The sequence below is a fragment of the Marmota flaviventris genome, chromosome 8, assembly GCF_047511675.1.
Source record: "Marmota flaviventris isolate mMarFla1 chromosome 8, mMarFla1.hap1, whole genome shotgun sequence".
Classification (NCBI taxonomy): domain Eukaryota; kingdom Metazoa; phylum Chordata; class Mammalia; order Rodentia; family Sciuridae; genus Marmota; species Marmota flaviventris.
Window position 1 is genome coordinate 133,859,847 of NC_092505.1, and position 14,578 is coordinate 133,874,424.

At 51.1% G+C, this 14,578-nt stretch overlaps 2 protein-coding genes across 4 annotated transcripts; one reads left to right on the forward strand and one right to left on the reverse strand.

Annotated features, from left to right (window-relative positions):
- Nucleotides 1-1,663: 1,663 nt before the first annotated feature.
- Nucleotides 1,664-10,685, forward strand: Uba7 (ubiquitin like modifier activating enzyme 7). 3 transcript variants are annotated; one of them, XM_027933604.2, is made up of 24 exons: nucleotides 1,668-1,846; nucleotides 1,932-2,100; nucleotides 2,196-2,330; nucleotides 2,435-2,541; nucleotides 2,830-2,920; nucleotides 3,029-3,164; nucleotides 3,344-3,441; nucleotides 3,518-3,664; nucleotides 4,384-4,554; nucleotides 4,732-4,833; nucleotides 4,982-5,062; nucleotides 5,141-5,296; nucleotides 5,382-5,547; nucleotides 5,628-5,833; nucleotides 5,921-5,979; nucleotides 6,061-6,238; nucleotides 6,312-6,386; nucleotides 6,627-6,807; nucleotides 7,289-7,371; nucleotides 7,845-7,934; nucleotides 8,027-8,218; nucleotides 9,725-9,817; nucleotides 9,893-9,993; nucleotides 10,455-10,685. In XM_027933604.2, exons 1-24 carry the CDS (start codon nucleotides 1,791-1,793, stop codon nucleotides 10,582-10,584), a joined length of 3,003 nt encoding a protein of 1,000 aa, XP_027789405.1. In that variant the 5' UTR covers nucleotides 1,668-1,790; the 3' UTR covers nucleotides 10,585-10,685. The 3 variants fall into 3 exon arrangements, with proteins under 3 accessions (XP_027789406.1, XP_027789405.1, XP_071471803.1); XM_027933605.2 differs by lacking the exon at nucleotides 9,893-9,993 and having other exon boundaries at nucleotides 1,664-1,846; XM_071615702.1 differs by lacking the exon at nucleotides 5,628-5,833 and having other exon boundaries at nucleotides 5,382-5,591.
- Nucleotides 10,686-10,857: 172 nt separating this feature from the next.
- Nucleotides 10,858-12,655, reverse strand: Inka1 (inka box actin regulator 1). Its single transcript, XM_027933607.2, has 2 exons — nucleotides 12,452-12,655; nucleotides 10,858-11,703 (listed from the first exon to the last, which is right to left on the reverse strand). The coding sequence occupies exons 1-2, from the start codon at nucleotides 12,500-12,502 to the stop codon at nucleotides 10,900-10,902; spliced, it is 855 nt and encodes a 284-aa protein (XP_027789408.2). The 5' UTR covers nucleotides 12,503-12,655; the 3' UTR covers nucleotides 10,858-10,899.
- Between the last annotated feature and the right edge of the window lie 1,923 nt (nucleotides 12,656-14,578).

The window sequence follows — 14,578 nt, forward strand, 5'->3', positions numbered from 1 at the left end:
CAGATGTAATAATAAAAACAAAGAATGATCACAGCAGCATTATTTATAGTGGCCAAGAGGTGAAAACTACTCAAATGTTCATCTACAGATGAATGGACAAACATTATGTGATATACAGATGCAATGGAATATTATCCAGCCATGAAAAGAAATGAAATACTGATATAGGGTACAACTTGGATAAACCTAAAAAAATTATGCTAAATGAAGGGAAGCAGACATAAAAAGTTGTATTTTGGGGGGAGGGTACTGGACGATTTAACCCAGGACAATTTAACTCAGGTACCACTGAGCTACATCCCTAGCCCTGTTTTTTTTTTAGTTGTCAGTAGACCTTTTATTTATTTATTTATTTGTTTATATGTGGTGCTAAGAATTGAACCCAGGGCCTCACACATGCTAGGCAAGTGCTCGACCACTAAGCTACAACCCTAGCCCTCCCTAGCCCTTTTTATTTTTCTATTTATTTATTTATTTTGGTACTAGGGACGGAACCCAGAGGTGCTTAACCACTGAGTCACACCCTCAGCCCTTTTTATTTTGTTATTTTTGAGACAGGGTCTCATTAAGTTGCTTAGCCTTGCTAAATTGCTGAGGCTGGCCTTGAATTTGAGATTCTCCTGTCTCAGCCTTCCAAGTAACTGGATTACAGACATGCGCCACTGCGCTCGGCATTTTTTATGATTCCTTTTATAAGAAATATCCCAAATAGGCAGACCCCTAGAAACAGAAAACATAATAGTGTTTGCTAGAGGATCACAGTGGGAGTGGAGGGAAAGTGTGGTAGTTACTTAATGTGTTTGGGATGATGAAAAACCTTGAAGCTAAAGAAAGGTATTGGTTGCATGATATTGTGGGTGCACTCAATGCCACCTAATTATATGCTTTAAAATAGTTTGTTAATTTTTTTTTTTCCTGGTAATCTTAGGGATTGAACCCGGGGATCTTATGCATGCTAGGCACTGAGCTATACCCCTAGCCCCTAAAATAGTTAATTTTGTTATACAAATTTCACCTCAATTTTTTGTTGTTTTTGTTTTTGTATTGGAGATTGAACCCAGGGATGCTCTATCACTGAAATAAATCCCCATCCCTTTTTATTTTTTTATTTTGAAACAGATAGTATCTTGCTAAATTGCTGAGGCTGGCCTTGAACTTTCAATCCTCCTGCCTCAACTACCAAGTCACTGGAATTACAGGCATGTACTCCAGAGTCCATCTGAATTTCACCTCAATTGAAACAAAAGCAAAACCAAAAACTTATGACAGCCCTTGATTTAGCTGTTGTGGAGTTTTTTCGGTAGTTGTGGTTCATTCTCCAGACAACTGTCCCCAAATTGCTAAGACAAAAAATACAAACCTATAAAGGATACACTGGAATTCTCTATCCTATTTTTGTAACTTCTTTTAATCAATCTACAATTATTTAAAAAGAGAAGTTTAAAAGAAAAATGATGTGATTGTGGCTGCTCTGTGCTTCCTACCTTCAGTTCAGACTGCCTACCCTCTTATAATCCTGGGACTCATCCCAGGCAATAGACCTGGCAATTGGCCCACTGAGGTTGGGCATCTGTCCTAGCCTGGAGGCACAGCAGGAGTCTGCTCAGAGTATATTCTCACTTTCACTTTTGCTTTCCCTGAAATGACAGAGGAATCAGGAAGGAGGTGGTAACCAGCAGCTTTCTTTAGTCCCTTGGCTTTGCTGCCTGTTTGCTCTAGTTACAACCCCTGAGACCTGTGTGGTGCCACTTCCCACACAGAGACTATAGTTGTAAGCACCAGGCCTGAAGATGAATATCCCAGAGCCTTCCATGTTGCTGGATGAGGAGATATACTCCCGGCAGCTGTGAGCCTTGAGGTGGATAGGGAGTGGGGTGGCCTTCAGACTTCTCTGATCTCTAGATGCCTGTCCTCCTACTTCCCATCCACAGGTATGTGCTGGGCCCACTTGCCATGGAGAGGATTCAGAAAGCCAAAGTCCTGCTATCTGGCCTGAAAGGCCTGGGGGCTGAGGTGGCCAAGAACCTGGTCCTGATGGGGATTGGCAGTCTCACTCTGCATGATCCCCATCCCACCTGCTGGTCTGACCTGGCTGCCCAGGTAAGGGTCCTGAGGGGCTCCGGGCTCTCAGACCAGGATGGGGACAGGACCCAAGGGAAATCTCTTGGCTCATTCTGCACTGGATCTCTCCCTAGGTTTTCCTTTCAGAGAACGACTTGGAAAAGAACAGGGCTGATGCCTCTCAAAAACACTTGGCTCAACTCAATGAAGCTGTCCAGGTCTTTGTCCATACAGGTGACATCACGGAGGATCTACTGCTGAACTTCCAGGTAACTTCTCCAGACCTAGTTTCTAGGCCAGTTTCCAGCTCTACTCTCAACAGAAGGGAGGCCTTGGCAGTGGTTCTGGCCTGCTGATCATGGTGTTCATCCAGGTGGTAGTGCTAACTGCCTCAAAGTTGGAGGAACAGCTGAAGGTGGGCACCTTGTGCCACAAGCATGGAATCTGCTTTGTAGTGGCTGATACCCGGGGCCTTGTGGGGTGAGTGAGATTGTCTGCCCAGCCTATACATCACAGCCAACAATTGGTCTCAGTGCTGTCCCCAATTCTAAGCTTGTTCCAGTGCCCCTCCACCCAACCTCAGGCCTGTCCCAGAACTTCCTGCAATTCTGGTCTTCAGTCTCACCCCTCTGGTTCTTCTAATCCAGCCTCCAGACCTGCCTTAGTAACAAAACAAAACAAAAAAAAATCTAGTTTCCAAACCTCTCCCAGCATTCCTAGTATCCCCTATCCTTAAATACAACCTGTGATCCTGGCCATTTACACTAGGCAGTTATTCTGTGACTTTGGTGAGGACTTCATTGTGCAGGACCCTACAGAGTCAGAGCCCCTGACAGCTGCTATCCAGCACATCTCCCAGGTGAGTACTGAGATGTGGGTATTTACTTGCTGTCTAGGGAATTGTTGGTTGCCAAAGCCTGTGGAAAACAGGTACAGGCACACCTGAGACAAGCCACCTTCCACCCAGGGCTCTCCTGGCATTCTCACTCTGAGAAGAGAGGATAATAGAAACTCCTTCTGTGATGGGGACTTGGTAACTTTCTCAGGCATTGAGGGCATGGTTGAACTCAATGGCTGTTCTCCCCGGCCCATCCATGTACAGGGTAAGCCAACCCCATCCCACCCTGGGCTCAATGATAGTAAATATAGTCTGGTCCTGGGGGATAGGTTTTCCTTTCACCTTTCCCAGGGTGCAATAAGGTCTGGGACACAGAAGTCAGGATGGGATATGGAAACTACCCACGTTCAGGGATCATAATTTACTAGGTTATATCTCTTTCAGAGGATGGGTCCTTGGAGATTGGGGACACAACAACTTTTTCCCGTTACCTGCATGGTGGGATTATCATTGAAGTCAAGAGATCCAAGACTGTGATACATGTAAGTGCAAGTGCATCTGAGATGGGAGTGTTCTGAAGTGTTCTAGACCTGACCCTAAACCAAGTATCCATTGCAGGAGCCCCTGAACATAGCCCTGCACCAGCCCCGGATGGTGGCTCAGAATCACCAGCAAGCCCATCGTGCCCACTGCCTACATCAGGCCTTCTGTGCACTGCACAAATTCCAGCAACTCCATGGCCGGCTGCCCCAACCCTGGGATCATGTGAGTGGTCCCACTATACCCACTAGCCTTATTGGAGTTTCACTTGAGACCTCACCTCAGTGACAATTCACAGATTCAAGTTTGAACCCAGAAACAATATCCCCACTTAAAAAAATTTAAAAAAGGAAGAAGAAGCTGGGTACAGTGACAGACACTTAAAATCCCAGCTACTTGGGAGGCTGAGGCAGGAGGATTGCAAATTCAAGGTCAGGGCTCCCCCGGCATTCTCACTCTGAGAAAAGAGGACAATAGACTCTCCTTCTGTGATGGGGACTTGGTGACTTGATAACTTAAGGAGACCCTATCTTAAAATAAAAGATAAGAAGGACTAAGGATGTAGCTCAGTGGAGAGCATCCCTGAGTTCAATCTTAGTATCAAAGGAAAAAAAAAAAAAAAAGGAAGAGATGAAAATCACTATCTTTAAACTAGAGGCTGAGTCCACAGAAGTGCCAGGCGCACAGCCTGGGGACCCCTGCTGTGTCCTAATCCATCAGAACCAAGTTGGAAGCTCCACTCAAATTGGTAAAGCCTCTTGGGCCTTTCTCTGGTGCAGGGCATCCTCTGGTTATGCTGCCCAGGCTAGAAATAGGACTAGGCCTTCCCACTTAGGCTTCTGCTTCTTCCTCTGTAGAACAGGGTGATAGCTACCTAAAGGCTTTAGGCGCGGGGGTTTCCAAGTCAGGCTGGACTGCAATGCCCATAGATTTCTACCCCACAGGCTGATGCAGAGATTGTGGTAGGTCTGGCACAGGCCCTGGAACCCCTGAAGGGCCGAGAAGAAGAGCCACTGGATGAGGCCCTACTGCGGACAATTGCCCTGAGTAGTGCTGGTGACTTGAGTCCCATGGCAGCCATTCTGGGAGCAGTGGCTGCCCAGGAAGTCCTGAAGGTGGGCACAGTCACAGGCAGGGATGAGGAAGGAGACGGGGAGGTATGTGGGTCAGTGAAACACCCAGTTACCAGACCATGGCCCTGGAGGCTTCACCAATCTAGGTACAGCCTTCAACTGTAATCTGAGGGGGTTAGAAGTTGGCAGAAACCCTTAGTGTAAAGTGCTGTCCCCTAGGCAATCTCCAGGAAGTTCATGCCCCTGGACCAGTGGCTATACTTTGACGCCCTTGATTGCCTTCCAGAAGATTCTCTTCCCAATCCTGAGGATTGTGCTCCGGTGAGTTCCTGGGGTAGGGGTGCAAACCTTGTTCAAAATCATGGCTAGGGAAGAAATGTGAAGAATGGATCTTAGGTCCTGATTCAGTGAAAGAAGGAGATGCAGCATAAGCCAGCAGCCATCACTGACCCCAGTCTGTGTCCTCCAGAGAGGCTGCCGTTATGATGGGCAAATCGCAGTGTTTGGGGCTGGTTTTCAGAAGAAACTGAGCCTCCAGCACTACTTCTTGGTGAGCTGTGGAATGGGGGTGGGAGTGTCTTTGGGAGGCCAGGTCAGGCCCTTAGGCTAAAGTTGCTTCTACCTGCAGGTGGGCACTGGTGCCATTGGCTGCGAGCTGCTCAAAGACTTTGCTCTAGTGGGCCTAGGAGCAGGAGGCTGTGGTGGTGTGACTGTTGCTGACATGGACCATGTAGAGCGCTCCAATCTCAGCCGTCAGTTTCTCTTCAGGACCCACGATGTTGGAGTAAGTGCTGGCCCCTCCCACACTCGTGTCCCAGACTGCCCTCCCATAATGTCCCATACCCAACATCTTCTTCCCTTCTTCCCAGAGGCCCAAGGCAGAGGTGGCTGCTGAAGCTGCTCAAAAACTGAACCCAGACTTACGGGTAACTCCATTCATTCGGTCACTAGATCCCACCACAGAGCACATCTTTGGGGACAACTTCTTTTCCAATATAGATGGTGTGGTTGCTGCCTTGGACAGTTTCCCAGCTCGTGAGTGCCTGATTTGGAGCTCAGCCAGCCCCTTGCCCAGGCAGGTCAGCCTCATTCCTGACCCTTTGCTCCTTTGTCAGGGCACTATGTGGCTGCTCGCTGTACCCACTATCTGAAGCCACTGTTGGAGGCAGGTACACAGGGCACCTGGGGCAGTGCTTCAGTGTTTATACCACATGTAACTGAGGTCTACAGTGGCCCTGTCTCAGCTTCAGCTTCTGAGGATGTCCCCCATCCTGTCTGTACTGGGCGATACTTCCCAAGCACAGCTGAGCACTCCCTGCAGGTGAGCACACCTCACCCCACCAAGCTCAGCTCTCAACTGCATATATGTTCCTTATCTGACACTTTATTGTCCTTCCCTCCACCACAGTGGGCTCGGAATGAATTTGAAGCACTCTTTCAACTATCTGCAAAGACCATCAACCAACAGTAAGGCCACACAGAGAGGTGGAAGAAGGTTTAGGGCTCCAAGCACAGGGCTTAGCTTCAAACTTCCTCCTTTCTCCACAGGGCACGTACTTCCCTGGCAGACATGGATAGGCAACAGATACTGACTTTACTGCGGCTGGGTGTCCTAGGACAGCACCCACAGACTTGGCGAGACTGCGTGGTGTGGGCCCTTGGCCAATGGCAATTCTGCTTCCATTATGGCATCATACAGCTACTGAAGCACTTCCCACCTGATAAAGTGGGTGGCAAGGGGTTGGGTGGTCGAGGGTTCATGGGGACAAGACTCAGCCCAATAGCCTATCTTTTTCTAGGTGCTTGAGGATGGAACTCCATTCTGGTCAAGTCCCAAACAGTGTCCCCAGCCCTTGGAATTTGACACCAACCAGGTGAGTGGGAATCCTTGGGGAGCCTTGAGATAGAGGTATGGCCCTCAGAGCAGAGGAAGTCATCTCTGCATTCTGTAGAAATGCAGATTCTGATCACCATGTTTGTGTATTTTTGGGTATCTATATGTGTGGCAAGCAGGTGCTCAAACAGATTCACAAATGGGCAATGAACCACCTGTATTTACCCATACATGCTCACTCACAGCCATGTCTCTGCTGCTACTCTTGGTCTTGCTGCAGGATATGCACCTCCTCTATGTGCTGGCAGCTGCCAACCTATATGCTCAGATGCATGGGATTCCTGGCTCATCAGATCAAACTGCACTCAGGGAGCTGCTGAAGTTACCACAGCCTGATCCCCAGCACCTGTCCCTCATCTTCACTAATAACCTAGAGCTGACTTGGACTTCTGCTGAGTTTGGTGAGACCCTTGGCCCTGGCCCCCATACTGTCATTAAAAGGCTTGACCCTGACTTTAGCCTATCCTATAGAAGCAAGGTAGGGCTTGAGAGCCCTATAGCCAACTTAGTACATCTCAAGCCCTCTTTCCATGCTCTCCTCTAGGCTTAGCCACATTCTCTAGCCCCTCAGTAGGTCCTTTTCCCTGCTGCCTACTCCATATCCCAGTTCTCTTTTTTACACTCAGACTCTTCAAACCCAGCCTCAGCAACTTATCGAGGCCCTATGCAACTTAGTGAGACCTTGCTTCAAAATAAAAAATAAAAGGGCTCATTGGTTAAGTGCCCTTGGGTTCCATCCCTGGTATCCCCCCATGCCCCCCCCCAAAAAAAAAGAGTGTAGTAACTGGCAGACTTAGCAAAAACCAAGAATAGGCACTAGACTCCAGGAAGAGTGTAGGAGACAGGGGCTAAGGACTACCCCAACATCCCCTCCCCTCATAGGCCCTGAGATGTTGAAGAAACTGCAAGAAGCTCTGGAAGTCTGGGACAAGTTTCCTCCCCTGAAGCCTCTGATGTTTGAGAAGGTGGGATCTTAAGTTGGGGTAAGGTATTGGGCTAGGGAAGTTGTGGGCGAAGGTGAGGAACAAACAGGGTTGATTTAGAGTCCCTGAGTTCTCTTCCAGTAGGTACCGGAAAGCAGCTCACCTTCCTTGAAACTCAGCCTCACTGTGTGACAAGGGGGAGATGGTGAGCTCCTTCCTACCTACAAAACTGTGTAAAGACCTCCTGGGCCTCACTTCACATACCTGTAGTCCCAGCAACTCAAGAAGCTGAGGCAGGGATCATAAGTTTGAGGCCAGCCTGGGCAATTTAGAGAAACCCTGTCTTAATGTAAAGTAAAAAGGGTTGGGAATATAGCTCGGTGGTAAAGCACTTCTGGGTACTCCACAGTACTACAAAAAAATAAAACTGTGCAAAGACATCTACAGTGGCACACAGTTGACCAAGGGAATGGGCACATTTTAGTATTAATGCTACTGTGATTTGGGCCTCACAGGATGACAGCAACTTTCACATGGACTTTGTGACAGCTGCAGCCAGCCTTCGATCTCAAAACTATGGGATCATACCATTCAACTATTCTCAGGTAACCCGACCCCTTAGGGCTCAGTCCTGAAAGTAGAGGCTAAACTCTAGCTCTACAGCTTATTTTCTAACCAAATCTCCTGTCCTTAACAGAGCAAACGAATTGTGGGCCAGATTATACCAGCCATTGCCACCACTACAGCAGCTGTGGCAGGTCTGGTGGGCCTGGAACTGTATAAGGTAGTGTATGGGGCACGGCCCCTTAGTGCCTTTCGTCATAGCTATCTGCACCTGGCTGAAAACAACTTCATGCGTTGGGTGCCTTCTGCTCCAGCTACCCAGATGGTGAGCCCTTGATATCTTACCCTTACCCCTGCTAATTTTGGGCTTTCCTGCATCTTCCCAAACAGGCCCTACTCTAGCTGTGGCCTCACTCCAGAACCCAGACTGTGGAGGAGTTCTCAAGACTCCCTCCAGCCCCCTTCCTGCTATGAAGCCAGGCTGAGACCTGTCAGACACAGGAAGCAGCCATCAGCCTTTCCTCCCACCCCACTCCAGTCCAGGGTCTGGGGGGGCGGGGTGCAGCTTTAACTCATTAGTGGAGCCAGACATCCTCACAACCTCCTCTTTCCCAGAAGTTTTCCTGAGGGGGTAGATAGTGGGGAGGGGGAATTTGTAGGTAAGGGGAATCATGGCCCCACCCCTAGAAAGATGTAGGGCCCTGGCCTGCCCCCTCCAAGGTGAATTAAAGGGCACTAGATTTGCCACTAGCAATGTGGAACAACAGCCCTGTGTGTGTGATTGTCACAGATGTGAGTGCACCAGAGTCTGGGCATCCCTGGTGTGTAGGTGTGAAGGGAGAAAGCTTGCACATCTGTGAGCCAGATGGGAATGCAAGGCTCTCCTCGATGTGGACATGCATGGATGTGTATGTGGGTACACATGTGGGTGTTCCTGGGCTTGTGTGCATATGTTCCTGTGAGTGCAGGACAGGGACTATCTCCAAATTGTGTGCCCAGACTTTGTAGTAGTGGCATTTCCTTGGGGCATAAGAAAGAGGATAGAGGGAATGCTGTTGTCAGGGGAGAAGGCAAAGGTCAAAGGTCACTGGCAAAGGCCCTAGCCTTTGCCAAGCAGCCCTAGGGTCCCTCTGGACACAACATGTAGAGCCCTTTAGTGAGACGCCCCACCTCTAACCAGCACACAGGCTGCTTTGTCTGTGGAATGGAGGAAGAGTCTCTAACCTAGTCTCATCTTGACCCCAGTATGTTTTCTGAGGGGCTGGCAAGGTCCCCCATCCTAGACTCTGGCTGTCCGCCACTCTTCTGTCCTCAACTCTAGGCATCAGAAACTCAACTGGACAGGAACAGGAGCTTCTATAGACTGTGTCCCTGCTGGGATCTCTGGGCCAGTAGGGCTCCAGTAGTCACTGTACTATGTACTCCTGTGTGCCTAAAACTAGTCAAAGGCTCTAAAAGTAAGGATGAAGGAATAGGATGTATCCTCCCGCTCCTAGCCTTGCATTTGAGGAACAAGCAGCTTTATCAGAAACTCCAGTAGCCTAGCTCTGGCTTCCTCAGGAAGCACCACCCCCTTAGTCCCCCTCCAACAACTGGCCTGTATGATGGATCAGTCTGTTTCCCTGTGTGGGCCCCATAGCCCCATTTCCTGTGCTGGCCTCAGCCTGGGCAGGGAGGGGGCTGAGACTCTGGGCCCAGATCCCACCCTCTACTCCCCCGCTCACTTCCTGCTTCTAGTCTAGCTCCTCCCCTAGAAAAGGCTGCTAGTAACTGGGACAGGGGTTATCCATTTATGTGAAAACTCTCACTCATCCTCACCCCCATCCCCTAGTTCAATTGCCTGAAGTGGACTTCTTGGGACCGCCTGAAGGTGCCTGCTGGACAGCCTGAGAGGACACTGGAGTCACTGCTGGCCCATCTCCAGGTGTGCCCTGACCCCACCCTGCCCCCAAGTCCAACCCAGCCTGGCCCAGTGGGTATCTGACCTGTATCTGTCTAGGAACAACATGGACTAAGGGTAAGGATGCTTCTGTATGACCAAGCCCTGCTCTATTCGGCACGATGGTCATCTCAAAAGCAGGCCCAGTGCCTGTCCCTCAGGTGAGCCCACAGCCAGCTCTAGCTAGGCCCTGCCTGCCCCTGGAGGTTGAGGATGGGGTACACACAGCCTTTCTTTTTCCTAACCCCATTCTAGGCCCCTCACACCTTCCTGAAGCATTCTTTCACCAAATGGGGCAAGCAAATGGACTGGGGGCAGGGCGAGAGCCTAAGGAGGGGCCTTTGGGAGCTTTCTTAGCCAGCTCCACCAGCCCCCAACCCTCTCTGCTCAGCTGCCCTTTCACAGCCCACTCCCAGGGGACCTACAGCTTCCTGCCTCTTGCCCGCCCCACCAGCTGCTCCTAAAATAGTTTCAGATGTTTCCTGTCTTGAGCTGCTCCTGCTTGTGGTCTGGGCTCCTGAAGGCTCTGTAGCACCCTCTAGTCCATGCCAAGTTATCCTCTGTCTACCTCAGCTCACCTGCCCAATCTCCCCTAACCTGCCTCTCCCCCCCTCCATACCAGGGTGACAGAACTGGTTCAGCAGGTGACCGGCCAGGTGCCTGAACCTGGACTTCAGGTACTAGTACTGGAGCTGAGCTGTGAGGGTGAGGAAGATGAAATGGCCTTCCCACTTCTGCACTATGAATTGTAACAAGGCAGCCACTGCCCTACCACTTGGCTCTATGGAGATCTGCCCAAAAGCCCTGCATCTTGAGCCCACAGCAGACACACAATAAATGCTTGTTGAAAGAAGGCATAGTGGAAAACATGGATGACAGAACACAGGGCAATAAATCACATGGGCAAGTGACACGGGCAAGACAACACCCTGGAAGAGTGAGAAAAGGCTTTAGATTTGCCTCCCTGGACTGTGCCTCACAAGGCTGGGACCACCTCCTCAAGCCTCAGGGGTATGGAATCAACAGTCTAGAAAAAGGCCTTTATTGTCCCAGGCTAGAAGGCAGGGTCAGAGATAACTGACATCATTGTAAATGATGGGCTGGCGACTGCGGCAGCTCATGAGGGCTGCAAAGCGTGATAGGTCCGCAGGCAGTTCAGATTCTGCGCGAGGTGGGCATGACAGCCGCTTTCCTGCCATAGCTGCCCTACGAGCCCTGGACAGCCTGCGCCGCAACTGCTCAGAGAGACCAAGCAGAAATTGGGGGGGTCGAGCTCGGGCACGGGGTATGCCTCCATCACCCCCCTCACTTGCTGCCTCAGGCAGCTCCATCCAGTTGTGAACTAAGTCAGCAAAACAGTTGTCCCCCAGCACCAGGGGCTGGCGACTACGTCCCCTGTTCAGCAGGGCTGCTGTCCAGTCCTCTGCTTCCAATCCCTGCCAGTGCTCCAGGCAGGCATCTGGAGTAGACTTGGGCCGTGGACGGTGGTGGGCAGGTGGTATGCTGGCTACAGATGCTCTGTTAAGCAGGGGGAGATCACTGACTGAGAGGCGCTGGGTATGAGGGAGCCGTGCAGGGAGTGCTGGGCGTGGGAGTACAGAAAGCTCTTCCTCTCGCCATGTGCTGCCTGACACTTCTGAGAAGCCAGAGTCCCAGTCTAGAGCATGCTCCCTTGGGCCCCTCAAGGCTGCACCCCTATCTTCTGCCACCAAGGCTTCCTCCTCCTCTTCCTCTTCCACACAGCAGACAGAATCCTCTTCCAAGGCATCTGAAGCCCTAAGTTGATGGCCAGACTGCACACCAGGATCAGTTTTAGGGGGTGGCTGCAAGGGGCCAGGCATAGGGGATGAGCCTGTATCCCGACCGCACAACTGAAGGGGAAGAAAGGGTACAAGTCATAGGGGTATCATTTGTCACCCCTGCCTGCCTGGCCAGGCCAGCCATGAAAATAGAGCATCCAAGAGGGTTTGATAGGTGTGCTGGCCTGGGCAACAAGGCAGAGAGTGAGCACAGGGCTGGCATGGGGGTACAAAAACACGAAGCTCGTGTGGCTTCCATTGCAGACCGGTGTCAGTCTGGCAGGCTGCAGCACGCAGAGCTGGGCAAGTCGGCACCCGCCACTAGGGCGGGCCGGCAGGGTTGTGGGCCTGCATCGGGAAGTGAGTCCTGCCCAGGGTCTGGAGGGGAGGCATCCCGTGGCCTTTTGGATGATGCATATCCCCAAAGCGTCTTTCAAAGAAAGACATGGTGCTTTCTAAGTGAGGGATGGAGGAACAAGGTACAGGTCAGAGGTAGGGGGCGTCCACAGCAACGCCAGAACCTCTTTAGATCCTTGGCGCCTCTGCCCCACCTCAAAAGAAGTCCTCCTCACTATCCTCCACCCACGCTACCCAGCGGCACAGCCAGCGGGGCGGCTGTTACCTGATGCCCAGAACAGCTCTCAACTGTCCAGAAACTCAAGGCGGGCCATCTGGGCCAGCTACACTGCACCGCCCCGCCCCGCCCCCATCCCGCCTGGATGGGCACCCGAACGACCCCGCACCCGTTTGTTTTCCTGGCAGGGCGGCAGCTGGGCACCCCACATAGGTCCTCACGACCACGCCCACTCCCAAGCCTCACCAGTTCCCAGCGGAGCTGGCTCAGGAAGCTGTCAAGTCGAGCGCTGTGCATGTCGATGCCGGAGCTCCCGCCAGCCCTGCCAATTCCTCCTCGACTCCCGGCAGGAGCGACGCGGAGAGGGCTGGGGTGGCCAGCCAGCGGCACCCTCGCCCTGCGCCTTGCTAAGAGAATCCTCACACTGCTGAACTCCCGCCGCCGCCGCCGCCGCCCCAACATCTGGCAGCCACGCCCCGCCCCCGGCGCCGCAGCCAATGGGGGCGGGGCGAAGTTGAAACGGCCCCGCCCCTGAAGCCTGGCGGGATGAGTGAATTGGGCGTCCCGTTTCTGCACTAGCTCTGCGGGGAGGGGAGAGGCTGTAATTGGAAACTGGACGGTGCCCATTCCGCGACCCCTGATGCCTTGGAAGGTTTAGCTAACCCTGTGTTCGTTGCGTAACGAAGTATAGGTCCTTTCCCCAGGGTGGTCTCCCCTTCCCCATTTGTTCCCTCGTGAAATAGCAGTCCCTCCCAACAGGGCCTCGTGGCGTGACCACATGTGAGCAGAAGGCCAGATCCTTGTACTCGACAATGTTGTGGCCCATCAGGGGTATGACATGTTCCTTAGGCTGGCCTCGACAATCCCTGGAAATGACAGGAGCGAGGTTCGGCCCCTCTGAGTACTCAGGGATTGCAGGACTTCATAGCAGCGTAAGAACCAGGCTTCAGAAATCCCACCCCAGTGCGGTCCCGCTTTGTGTTGTACTAGGTTTGATCGCCCTCTAGTGGGGAGCGCGCGCCTAGCTTCAAGTTCAGAAGCGACTTCGGACCATCCGCAAGCCCTGTGACTGTCACCATGTAAAGACTGAGGGAGACAGAGACGATCTTCTTTAGCGAGAATGATCAGAACCTGTCCGCTGAGAATACTCCATAATTAGAGGCTAGGTTCAAGGGTATAGTGTAACAGGAAACCGACTGTACCTTTCAGCAGACAGGAAAATATGGGGCAATGGAGTAGTTTGAAGAAGAGGTCTCTCAGAGCAGTGACATCAGGGTGCAACCTTAGTCATTGTGAGGAGGTCAAGAAGACAGGCATTCTAGCCGGTAGGGGTGGCATTCCTCTCCCGTCCTGACTACTTGGGATGCTGAGGCAAGAGGGTGGCAAGTTGGAGGCCAGCCTGGGCAACTTAGTGAGATCTTATCTCAAAATAAGATTTTAAATAAGATTTTAAAAAGAGCTGAGGATGTAGCTCAGTAATAGAGGGAGAACAAGTTCTTTTGTAGTGAATGACCTGGACTGGTTCCTGTTTGATAATATCAGCTGCTTTGGGAGAACAACTCTGTAATAAGAGTGGAGGCTCCTGCCTTCATCAACGCAAGAAAGGTGAAGTCTTGGGCTGGTGCACAGCAGGTAGATAGAAGAGGACCACTTTAGGGTATGTTTTGAAGCTAAAATTAAGCCTCTTTCTTTTTTTTTTTGCACTGGGGATTGAACCCAGGGTACTATACCACTGAGTTACATCCACAGTCCTTTTCATTTTTCACTTTGAGGCAAGATCTTGTTAAGTTCAACCTGGCCTGGAATTAGCAGTCCTCCTGCCTCCTGCCTCAACCTACCAAATAGCTGGGATTACAGTTGTGCACCACTGTGCCCAGTCTCCAGTGGCGCAATAGGTCTGAACGAGACTTGGGACATGAATGTAGACAGAGATGGTAAACAGTGAAGACTATGCTCTGGAACAACCCACTGGATAGAGGTAGGGGAGATGAAACAGAACCAGCAAAGGAGCTGAGCAAGAATAGTTGGGACGTGGGAGAAACCTGAGAGAATATGGAGATTTAGGATCCAAAGGGAGCAAACATCAAACTCTGGAGAATGTGAGGATGGAGAATAAACTGCTGGCTACAAAGCTGAGTACTGTGGCATGTGCCTATAGTCCAGTTACTAGGGAAGCTGAGGCAGGAGGATCAGATAACTTAAGCCCAGAAATTCAAGTACAGGCATGTGCCACCACGCCCAGCATGAAGAAAACTGTTTTTAAAAAAATAGCATAGAAAGGGGCTGGGATTGCGGCTCAGTGGTAGAGCTCTTGCCTAGGATGTGTGAAACACTGGGTTCCATCCTCAGCACCACATAAAAAAATAAACAAAA